Below are 12,253 nucleotides of genomic sequence, written 5' to 3'. Positions count from 1 at the left end.
GATAGAAGGTGAATAGCTGTTTCTCAAACTTCTGTCTTTTTGAAACACAATAGGATGCCAAAGATTGACGTGTCAGAATGAGAGTGGGATGCAGATTTGAAGGGATAGGCAACTTGAAGCTCAGAATTATGCTTGTGGTTTAATTGATGTATTCTACAAAGTGATTTTTTGCTTCCACGTAGAGAGCGACATGGTAGCATAAGGTTTGTACAATCATTTTGCAGCACCAGTGATCACCAATTGGAGTTGGATTCCTATCGCTATCTGTAAGGAGTTTGTATCTCCCATGACTGCGTGGATTTCTTCTGCTCCACTTTTCTCCAAAAACGTATGGGTTTAGGGTCAGTGAGTTACAAGCATGCTATGTTGGCACTGGAAGACAGGCGACATTTTTGGGCTGTCCCTGCACAATCCTTCCTGATTTAATTTGATGCAAATAACGCTTATGTTTTGATGTATATATGTCAAAGCTAATCTTCAGAGGAGACTATTAAATTGGAAGAAGGTTAAGTGGATTAGAGCTTTACCTGGAAGTGCAGATGGTCTTTCAGAATAGTGGGAAGGGCACATGTTGAACCTCGTGATTGTTGTGAGAAGGAGGGTGGTTGTTAGAGATAAGGATGTACAGAAAGAACAGTTCCTTCAATGTGGTGAGCAGACTCTGGTGGTGGCATCTTGTTGTGAGAGGTTGGAGTGCGAGGGTATGCGGTCAAGATGACTATGCATATAATAGATATCAATTTCTAAACTATTGCCTGAGATGGAGATGAGTAGCTTTTGGATAATTGAAAGGACTAGAGAAAGTGTACTGTAGAGGTTGTTTCCAATAATGAGAGAGTCTAGGACCAGAGGGTACAGCCTTAGAATACAAGGATGTCCCTGAGGACCTCCAGAGATGAGGAAGAATTTCATTTAACCAGAGGGTGCTGAATTTGTGAAATTCATTTTCATGGATGTCTGTGGAGGCCAAGTCATTGGGTATATTTAAAGTGGAGGTTGGTAGGTTCTTGGTTAGTAAATGCAGCAAAGGTTATGGGGAGAAAGCATAAAGAGTGGGGTTAAGAGGGAAAGTAAATCAGCAATGAATGAATGGCTGAGCAGACTCAATGGGCAGATTGGCCTAATTCTGTCTTGTATGGAAATAAGAGCAGACTGGGAAATGACAGAAAAGCGATGAAATATTTAACTTTTTGTCCATGAATAGCACCAGTACAATCATCACTTCACTTGAAAGTCAAGGTAGGTATCTGGAGCAGGACTAATATGGGTTGATCCACGTGTCCTACAAAGAGATGGGTATAGCTTGGTTCTTTCGCACTCAGCTCCCGGAGGTTGCTCTGCCTTTTATAAGATTGTGGCTGATCTGATCATTACTTCAGTTTGCATTCCTATTTTCCTTTCACCCCCTTGTCAATGTGAGAATAGATTCAGTCAGTTTGTGTAGGGGACTACCTGGGCCTCTGTGCAAGGAATCAGGAAATTTTCAAAGTGTTAAAGGCTATTAGAGGGTTACAGATGTAAATAAGAAAAGTCTGGATGAGAGGAGGAAGGAGACATAGTGGGACAAGAACAGGCTAAAGCAGTGGATCTTCAGATATTTGTATTGTAATCCATTTGGGTGCTTTGTAAAGTGTGTGGATGTCCTGGATGAGCCTGCATTTGTTCTACTCAACCATTGCCTGAAAACCGTAGAGCTCAGTTTCTGGAAAAACCCTTTTCCTTTTAAGACAACTGGGGTAGGCAATATGCAGTCTTTGGTTGGTGTCTTCAGTATGCATTAAAGTAAGTGTCTTAACCACGCTGCGATAGATGTGCTCTTTCAGCATATTGTGATGGATGGGTGAGGCACCTCTGCTGAGGAGGGAAGGAGTTGTCTGAAAGAAGTAAACTAGACAGCTTGTTCTCTCCTGGCAAAGCAAGTGGCAAGGAGTATGGGGTAACCAATAGACATCTTCAGAAACTGGATAATTTTGAGCTTCCCAGTGGATGTCTGAATTTAGTAAATAAATAGGAAACTAGCAGAGGCCAAAGCTGGAAACTTGGCTGAAGAATGTGAAGTAAATTTTTAAATGAAACTGGGACAAGAGCTATTAACTTTTAGTTAATTCAAAATCTTTTCCATGTCCAGTCTTTCTTGCATTTTTAGTTCCTACAAGATAGAACAGACATTTCCTGTTGGTTAGAAATTGTAACCCTGGTCTGTCTGATATAGATTAGCAATGGTGCTCCTAAATGTCAGGTCCAGGTGGATTTTATTGGCTGTGTGTTTAAAAACTTGTTAAAGCATTCACCCTGAATGTTGTACTTCACGTAAGTGAACTCAGCTATTATTTTTTTTTGCCAGTAAATTTATTCTTTCTCTGCCCAAAGAGAATGATTTTGGTACTAAATGAATCATTGAATATGTAGTTATTGCAAATTGCTGTAATATGACTGGTAATGCATATTTCCCTTGTACCCTTTTTCAAAGCCAGCACAAAGGTCTTCTCAGCAAGCACCCTCTCGGACATCAGCACCAAGGGCACTGCCAGCTGCCCCCAATGGCTCTGAAAATCCTGCACCAAAGCAGATGTCAGGCAAAGGTAGTTTTGAATTTGATCTTTGAAGAACAGCCAAACATTTGCAAGTAATGCAAAGCTGATTTTATATTTTTCATTCAGCCTAAATTCTTCTGTAGCATCAAAGTGTTTATATTCAGTGCTTTATTATATGGTCTTGAGGCTCCTGACACTTGCTTAAACTAATGACTTGTGCCTCTTTTTGTAATCTGTTAGATATAATCCTTTACAAAGCAAGAGCTGTAGGTATACACAGGAATCTGCAAGTTCGGTTAATGTAGCCAGACATGTGGAGTTCAGTGATTAATGAACCCAAGTTAAGTCTCAAATCTTTTTTTGAAAAGTATGAAATGATAAATTAAAAATAAAGTTTCAAGTACAATTTTCATAAAAATCACCAAATTAACAGATGAATATTAGATAGTTGAAATTATTCCTGGAATCAAATCTCCCTCCTCTTTGGGTGTTGCTGCATAGGAGACTATCAGTCCCTGGCAACATTCCCAAGTGACCTGTATGAAAATCCCATTTTGGCCTGACTCTAACATCCATAGGCATTGTCTTTCAAGGTCACAGAACTAAATGTTTTGAGATCTGACTTTCTTTTTCTGTTTCTAGTCCCCCTTGCCAGAGTTGCGTTTAACTCTTGTAACCCTCACTGTCTCTCCCTTTCTTATATTGTTACATTCCCAAGAACAGGCTGAATGTTACATCTGGTATGTGTGACTCAACATGGCTTGGCATCATCCTGAAGCACTCGCTCTGAATGTTGAAGTGAACTTCTGCTCTTTTTTTTCTCGCTAGTGGGTATTTTTTCTCTTTCCAAAGAGAATCATTGACCGTCTAGCTATTGCAAAGCGGGACTTGGGAGTCCTAGTGCAGGATTCCTTCAACTTGTAGGTTGAATTAGTAATAAGAAAAGCAAATGCAATGTTAGCATTCATGTTAAGAAGTCTAAAGTATAAAAGCAAGGATATAACGCTGAGGCTTTATAAGACATTGGTCAGATGGCAATTAGAGTATTGTGAGCAGTTTTGGACTCCTTATCAAAGAAAGGATGTGCTGGCATTGAAGGTCCAGAGGTGGTTTGTGCAAATGATTCCAGGAATAAAAGGGTTGATGTATGAGGTGCATTTTCATCTGGGCCTGTACTCACTGAAGTTTAAAAGAATGAGGGGTATAGAAACTATCGAATATGTAAGTCCTTGATAGATTGGATGTGGAGAGAATGTTTCCTATAGTGTGAAAGTCTAGGGCCAGAGGGCACAGCCTTAGAATACAACGTGCCTTTAGAACAGAGATGATGAAGAATCACTGTAGTCAGAGGGTGGTGAATCTGTGGAATTTATTGCCACAGATAGCTGTGAAGGACAAGTCATTAGGTATATTTAAAGTGGAGCTTGATAGGCTGTTGATTAGTAAGGGGCGTCAAGGTTATGGGAGAAGGCAGGAGAATGGGGATGAGGTGGGTAATAAATCAGCTATGATGGAGTTTCAGAGCAGACTCGATGGCCGAATGGAATAATTCTCCTATATCTTATGGTCTTGTCACATTAACATTACAGCACACAGAAGTAAACATCACACTGAATCCCTCCTTTGTTTTTATTCCATCTGACAGCTCAGCAGCAGTTGCAATTCTTGCAGAACAGGAAAAAGCAGTTCATGCAAGCAGCCCTGAAGAAGAAACAGAAGAATGACATAGAGGGAGCTAAACTGTATCTTCGGCAGGCTAAAGGCCTGGACCCCATGATTGAGGCTGCCAAAAGTGGGCTTCCTGTAGATATTACAAAGGTAATTAATTTGCTTGCTGAAGTAATGTCCTTCCCTTTGGGGTAAAAAGGAATAATTTACAAATGCATTGTACAGCTGTGTTCCAAAGACAAATTTCTTGACACATGCAGGTGTTAATAATTCTGATTCTGACTTTAAATTGCTGAAACCCTTTTTTATTTTGTAGCATAGTAATGATATGAAAATGGCAGCTGAATGATCTTTTTCTTCTGTGGTATTTGATGGACAACAGGAAAAGTATTCCTCAGTATGATATCCTGGTGTCACTTTATGACCATCTGAAGGGATGGGCAGGGCTTTTGAGTAAATTTTCATTCAGAAAGATGGCAGTCATACCAGGAAATGCCAGTGGCATTTTGTTTTCTTCAAGCCTTTGGTGTGTGATTTAAGTCAATTGGTTTAATCTGTGTTGCTTGCCAGTAAACAGTGGCTAGTAGATACCTTCTTATGTGGGGAAGCTCATAAAGTCACAAAAATTAGAAAGTTTTTGACAAGAACAGGTCATTCGGCCCAACAAAGCTTGCCAAATTCTTATTCATAGTGTTAAAATAACTATTGAGTTTAGATTTGAAAGTCTCTAAGGTACTTCTTTCAACTGCCCAATTAGGTAGTTTGTTCCATGTGTCCACAACTCACTGTGTAAAGAAATACTTCCTGATGTTAGTCTGAAATCTCCCTTTAACCAGTCTCCACCTATATCCCCATGTCTTCGTTGATGGATTATTTTGAAGTAGCAGCTGGCATCCGCCTTACTTGTACCCAGAATTATTTTGAGCACTTCTTTCGTGTCTCCTCTCATTCTGTGTCTACTTAGGCTAAAAAGATTTAATTCTTTCAATCTTCCTTCCTAGCTTCTGCCTTGCAGACCTGGAATGAATCTTGTCTCCCTTCTCTTCTAGTACCTTAACATCCCCTACAAAATATGGAGGCCAAAATTGTACACAGTACTCAAGGTTTAGTCTCACAAGCAAGTTATACAGCCTAAGGAGAATGTCTCTAGACTTGAACTCCACTGAGCACGTTATATAGTCCAACATTCTATGAGCCTCTCTAATTGCTTCTGTATATTGTCTAGATGTTGATAATGATGAGTCTACGAGGACGCCCAAATGCTTCTCATAGTGCATTTTCTAACTCAAGACTCTCATTGTATATTTATATCTGTAACGTTCTCCTTCGCGTGTAACGAAACGCCGAATTAAACGTCGAGATAAACCACAGTCAATAAGAACCAGATCGCAGTAAGATTAACCATTTACTGTTCACTCTTCACATTAACATGTGGTGAAAACTGTTGATAAAACAATACAAGATTGATACAGTATTTGTTCCTTCCTTAATATCACATTTCAATTGTAAATACTTGCAAAGGTGACTATAACTACATTACACTAAGGTGCAGTATACAGGGAGAGTTTACCTGCTCCATTGACTACTTTAAATACACTTCCATGCAAACTATCCGCAACTCTTTAACTAACGAAAGCATAAACATTATCGACCGTCGTTACTTCTAACAGGATCGGCATTAACATCTTAGTTCAATATATCGATTATCTATTAACTACAGCGTTGCTCTCACTGTGATTTCTCATGCCTGCAAAACAACTTCTGCTCAGGTGTGCCTCGTGGTGAGCCCCCACCCTCGCGCTAATTTCAAACCGGTACTTTCCCACAAGACGCGGCGAAACCGGATGTGACGTCATCGCATGCCGATATATTTTACATGCAATGAATATACTTTAAACACTTCTAATTCTAACTAGAAAATACTATCGAATGAATTACTAAGCAGAAATATTATAAACTAAATAACTGTCGTAAAGACAGCACAATATCTAATATTTCTCCTTTCTGTATGTAATATTTTACATTTACTTACATTAAATTTCATCTGCCTTTTATCTGTCCACATCTGGATTTTGTGTTATCTGCAAATTTTAGTAGTTTATTTGCTTTGTGCTTATCCAAATCATCAAAGTAAATTGAAAACTGCGGCCCCAAAATTGATCCCTGCAGAACCCCACTTTTAACATCTTCTAGGTGTGAAAATGATCCTTTCACCATAAAGCGTTTTCTGTTTTTTGAGTCAATCCTGCACCCATTAGCATACTGTACCCTGAATCCCTACCTCCTGTAATTTGATGTTAATCTCTTGGGAATGTCTTGTCAAAAGCCTTCTCAAGTCCAAGTAAATGATAGCAATCGCTCTATTGTTATCAGAAATTTTAGATGCCTCATCATAGAACGCCAGCATATTAGTAAAACGTGCCTGTTCTTATCAGCTGTTTTTCCATCTCATTGTTTATTAATGCTTCCATCTACGATGCACTTAAGCTTGCTGGTCTATAAGTATCAGGGTCAGTACAGTCACCCTTTTTGTATACTAGGGCAATGTTAGCCCATTTCCAGTCTGTGCGGATTTCACCAGTCTTTAGTGACTTCTGAAAAATACTTTAGAGGTTTATATATATAATCACAGACCTCTTTAAGTACCCTTGGATATATGTTGTCTGGCTCTGGAGATAAATTAACTTTCAGCCTTTTTAGCTGAAGTAGAGCCTCACTTTCTAAGATCTCCAAGTCACTTAAAACAACCTTTTTTCCTACACTTGTTGACATATTGTTAACATCTCCACAGGTGAACACTTTAGCAAGATATGAGTTAATACTATCTGCTATGTCCTTATCTGCATAATTTATCACCCCACTATAATTCCTAGTACATTGAACTTCCTCCTTGACTTTTTTTTTACTACTTTAAGTATTGAAAGAAATCTCTTGGGGTCAATCTTAGCATTATCAGCAATATCCTTCTCAGCCTACCTTTTGGTACTCTGAATTTATCTTGTATTTTCATATGCCCTGCAGTTAACGTCATTACTATTTTTTCTGTGTTCTTTATATGGCTGTCCTTCAATATTTTTAATGTATATCTTTATTCATCTAAGTAGTTGATCTATTTTTATTGCTTCTCCCAACCTTGGGTATGAACATTTCCTGTACTACATGCATTACCTCCTTAAATCAACCCATTGTTCCTCAGCTGACTCAACATGAAGCATTTACATCCAGTTTACCTTCTGAAGTCTGCTGCATCTGCACCAACTTTGCCTTTCTGAAATTCAATTAAATGGCTATGCTTATTACTGATACACTGTACCAGAAAACTTTGAGACTAGTAATGTTATGATTGCTTTTTCCTAAAGGCTCAAAAACTTTTGTACTCAAAATTCTATCCTGATTGTTACAGAATGTCAAATCCAGACAGTCCTCCCCTCTTGTTGGTGCACTTACATACTAGGTCAAAAAACAATCATTCAATGAATTCACTTCTCTGTAATCCATTAGTTACTGGTTCTCCCCCTCAATAATTGGGAGTTTAAAGTCCCCCATAACTATAACGTCACCCTCAGAACTTGCTTTTTTATATTCTGGTAGTTGTTTGTTAAAACCACTATCAACTCTAGGGGATCTATAACATGCTAAAATGTGGAGTAATAATCTGCTGGAGGAACTTGTCAGTTCTATAAGATGCAAGAGCAGAATTAGGCCATTCAGCCTATCGCATTTGCTCAGCCATTCAATCATGGCTGATTTTATTTTTCAGCTTTGTTGTCCTCCCTTCTTCCCTTAACCTTGCCTGTCATGAATCTTACAACCTCTGCCTTAAATAGACCTAATGACCACAGCCCTTTGTCGCAGTAAATTCCATAGATTAACCACTCTCTGCCTGAGGAAATTCCTCATTTCATATTTAAAGGGACATTACTTTAATTCCAAGTCTTGGATCCTAAACTCTCGTACAAATAGAAAAGTACTCTCCACGTCCACTTGATCCTGATGTTTCAGTTGAGCAGCATCTATAGAGATGGAGTAGTAAAGAATTGTCAACATTTCTGGTAGAAACCCTGAATAGGAACAAAAACATCAACAATTCCTTCCTTTCTATCTTACCCCATCCCTACAGATGCTGTTCATCCTGCTGACTTCCTCCAACAGATTGTTGCCTTGGAGGCCTATTACTAATCCAGATGGGAAGAACTGCTGGTAGCCCATAGGAAGAGTTGATTCAAGTCTTTGTTAAGTGAACATCACAACTGTCAATGTTATCTAGTTAAGTTGTTTAGTAAGTGAGCAGTACTTGACCTTAAATTTGTAGGTACCAGCACCCCCAGAAAATGAGGAGGACTTTGTGTTAGTGCGGCAAAGAGGAGTACAAGTACCCCAGAAAACAGCGGAACAATATGGGCAGCTGATGGAAGTTCTGAAACAACAGTATGAGGTAAATGCATATCACAGCAATATTAGAATTAACTGAACAGAGTATATCAAAGCATCTGCAGTCAAAGTTCAAAGTAAATTTATTATAAAAATTTGTATATTACCATATATATGATTCATTTTCTTGCATGCACTTACAGGAAAAAAGAACTACGATAGAATTTTATTTTTAAAAAAACTATACATAAAGACTGCCCAACATCAATGTGCAAAAGAAGACAAACTATACAAATAAAAGTAATACCGATAAACACGTACAAAATGCTGGATGAACTCAGCAGGCTTGGCAGCATCTATGGAAAAGAGTACACACGACATTTCAGGCTGTGACCCTTTAGCAGGACTAAAGAAAAAAAAGCTGAGGAGTAGATTTAAAAGGTGGGGGGAGGGGAGAGAGAAACCCAGACTGATAGGTGAAACCTGAAGGGGGGAGGGATGAAGAGCTGGGAAGTGATTGGTGAAGAAGATACAGGGCTGGAGAAGGAAGTCTAATAGAAGAGGACAGACGGCCATGGAAGAAAGAAAAGGGGGTAGGAGCACCGGAGGGAGGAGTGGGTGGGCAAGAAGGGAAAGGGAATGGGGAATTGTTAAGGGGGGGGGGCATTACTGAAAGTTTGAGAAAGCGATGCTTAGGCCATCGGGTTGGAGAACACCCAGACAGAATATAAGGTGTTCCCCTGACTTAAGTGTGGCCTCATCACAACAGTAAACATATTGGAATGGGAAGTGGAATTAAAATGGGTGGCCACTGGGAGATCCCGCTTTTTTCTGGCAGATGGAGCATAGGTTCTCGATGAAGTGGTCTCCCAATCTATATTGGATCTCACCTATATACAGGAGGCCACTCCGGGAGCACCGGACACAGTATATGACCCCAAAAGGCACTCAGCAGTGTCACCTCACATGGAAGGAATGCTTAGGGCCCTGAATGGTAGGGAGGGAGGAGGTGTAGGGGCAAGTGTAGCACTTGTTCTGCTTGCAAGGATGAGTACCAAGAGGGATGAATGGATAAAGATGTGCTTGGTGGTGGGATTCCATTGGGGATGGCGGAAGTTCCAGAGAATTATGTGCATGGCACGGAGGCTGGTGGGGTGATAGGTGAGGACAAGAGGAACCCTATCCATGGTAAGGTGATGGGAGAATGGGTTGAGAGCAGACGTGCGTGAAATGGAGGAGATGCAGTTGAGGGCAGCATTGATGGTGGAGGAAGGGAAGCCCCTTTTTGAAGGAGGAGCTTCATCCTGAGAGCAGATGCAGCAGAGGCAGAGGAATTGAGAAAAGGAGGTAGTGTTTTTACCAGTAACTCAGTGGGAGAAGGTGTAGGTAGTCCAGGTAGCTGAGAGTCCACGGGTTTGTAATAGCTACCAGTAGATAAGCTGTCTCCAGAGATAGAGACAGAGATTGAGAAAGGGGAGGAAGGTGTTGGAAATGGAACAGGTAAATTTGAGGGCAGGGTGGAAGATGGAGGCAAAGTGGATGAAATTGACAAGTTCCATAAGGGTGCAGGAAACAACAACAATGCAGTTGTCGATAGAGTGTACGAAAAGTTCAGGACAAACACCAATGTAGGCTTGGAACATAGACTGTTCTGTGTAGTCGACAAACAGGCAGGCATAGTTGGAACCCATACAAATGTCAATGGCTGCATCTTTTGTTTGAAGGAAGTGGGAGGAGCCACAGGGAAAATTATTTAGAGTGAAGATAACTCTAATGTATGCTGCTTTCTTATGGCAGTGTTCCATGATCTTAATGTTTTCTATTAAAGTGATAGAATAATTATGAAATGGGTGCATGTCTCATTAACATTTGTGGAGGGGTTCCTGTTCCTCCAATTCTGCCATGAATGGTCCCAAGCCAAGCTGCCAAAGGAGAAGCGTTGGGCATGGGGCTAGCACCCCCATCCCATTTTTAAAAACCCAAAGCTACAAGGATGCAACAGAAACTCCAATATCCCTGGGAGAGGAAGAACCCTCACATAGAAGACATAAAAATGGGCTACACCTGAGAACAATTTGAAAGACTGGCCCATGAGGATAAACTTGGCAGTTTAGACTGACCATTTGGCAAAGGTGGGGAAGCATACTGGGCAACAATAAGAACTGCGGAGGAATTTGGGAAAAATGATTGAAGCAGTTGCTACAGGACAAGGAGCTAATATTCAAGTTTTGCCAGTTGGCATTAACAGTAGTGGTAAACTGACATTGGCAAGGAAAGGATATTCTGCAATTTTTGGGAGAAATAGAAAGATGAGCAGTCATACAGTGCAAAAGTAAGCCCTTCAATCCACTATTTTGTACCTACTTCACTAATATAATTTATCAGCAGCTATAACATTGTAACTTGTAACTGCCAATTTTTAAAATTAATATTGTCAGTTTTTTTATTTTAAGATGAACGTTAAGCCTATTTTAAGATTTTCATGTGCTTAGTTGCTACTGTGATTTGGGTAGATCAGGTCAGGTAAACTTCAGCTTTTTTTCCAGGTCTGCAAATGTACATTAGAGCAACATTGTAAGTGACAAGTATTAACTTGTCATGTCCACGTTACTAACTGGTGAAGAAGGCTTTAAATTTTTTTAATGTCAAATATACCAAATTACATTTGCAGACAAGTTGAAAAAGTTGAACTCCATTGGTGGTATCTGTGTATTTGGGTGAATTCTCCTCTGCTTTTGCACCCAATAATAACCATTTCATTTGTGTGTCCTACTGCAGAAATGTATGAAGTACTCCAAGCAATACACCCACCTTGGCAATGTGGCAGAGACCACCAAGTGAGTTGCCGTGCTTTCACCTTTTCCAAACTGCATTAAGTTTTTGATTTTCTGAAGTAAGCAGCAAAGATATCACAATACAGAATGCAGTAAAAATGCAATAGTCTGGCGTTCTGTTGGTTGTAAATCTCACGATTTGGCATCAGATTTGCAGGCCGTCTTTTCCATGCTTCCTGTCAATTATCCAGGTCCACTTGAAAATTAGTTACAAGGATTAAACGAAAAGGTGAAACTGCACTCATGGGCCGCTTTATTAGGTACAGGACTGGAACTCTGTGTGGTCTTCTACTGTAGTCACCCATCCACTTTCATGTTCGATGTATTTGCATTCAGAGATTTTCTAATGCACTGTTGTAATGTGTGTTTATTTGAATTACTGTTGCATACCTATCAGCTTGAACCAGTCTGGCCACTCTCCTCTGACCTCTCTCATTAACAAGGCATTTTTGACCACATTGCTGCCACCCACCAGATGTTTTGTACCATTCCCTTTAAACTCTAGGGACTGGAGATCAGCATTTTCTGAGTTACTGAAACTACCCTGTCTACCACCAACAATCATTCCATGGTCAAAGTCACTTAGATTACATTTCTTTCTCATTCTGATGTATGTTCTGGATAACAACTGAACCTCTTGCTTTTATGCATTAAGTTGCTGCCATAATGATTGGCTGATTAGATAAATACATTTGCAAATAGGTGTACAGGTGTAATTAACAAAGTGGCCACTTCACATTTTTGTTTTAATTGCAGTAACATCTAATAATTTGCAAGCCTAAATCCCAAGGGAATCAGATTAAGGATGAGCTGTAATGCCTTAGGGAGAAACTCTTGTCAGTTTGC

General features: G+C 39.9%; 1 protein-coding gene across 5 annotated transcripts in view; it reads left to right on the top strand.

Moving 5' to 3' along the window:
- Window positions 1–12,253, top strand: part of cc2d1a (coiled-coil and C2 domain containing 1A) — a 111,430-nt gene that overhangs the window by 41,654 nt on the left and 57,523 nt on the right. For all 5 annotated transcript variants that reach the window (XM_059991982.1, XM_059991981.1, XM_059991983.1 and 2 more), the window contains 4 exons: window positions 2,471–2,582; window positions 4,180–4,352; window positions 8,515–8,637; window positions 11,352–11,410. In XM_059991982.1, the coding sequence (XP_059847965.1) occupies window positions 2,471–2,582; window positions 4,180–4,352; window positions 8,515–8,637; window positions 11,352–11,410 (467 nt within the window). The remainder of the gene's footprint in view (window positions 1–2,470; window positions 2,583–4,179; window positions 4,353–8,514; window positions 8,638–11,351; window positions 11,411–12,253) is intronic.

This window comes from Hypanus sabinus, chromosome 16 (genome assembly GCF_030144855.1).
Source record: "Hypanus sabinus isolate sHypSab1 chromosome 16, sHypSab1.hap1, whole genome shotgun sequence".
Taxonomy (NCBI): domain Eukaryota; kingdom Metazoa; phylum Chordata; class Chondrichthyes; order Myliobatiformes; family Dasyatidae; genus Hypanus; species Hypanus sabinus.
This window is presented reverse-complemented; position numbering and strand designations above follow the sequence as displayed.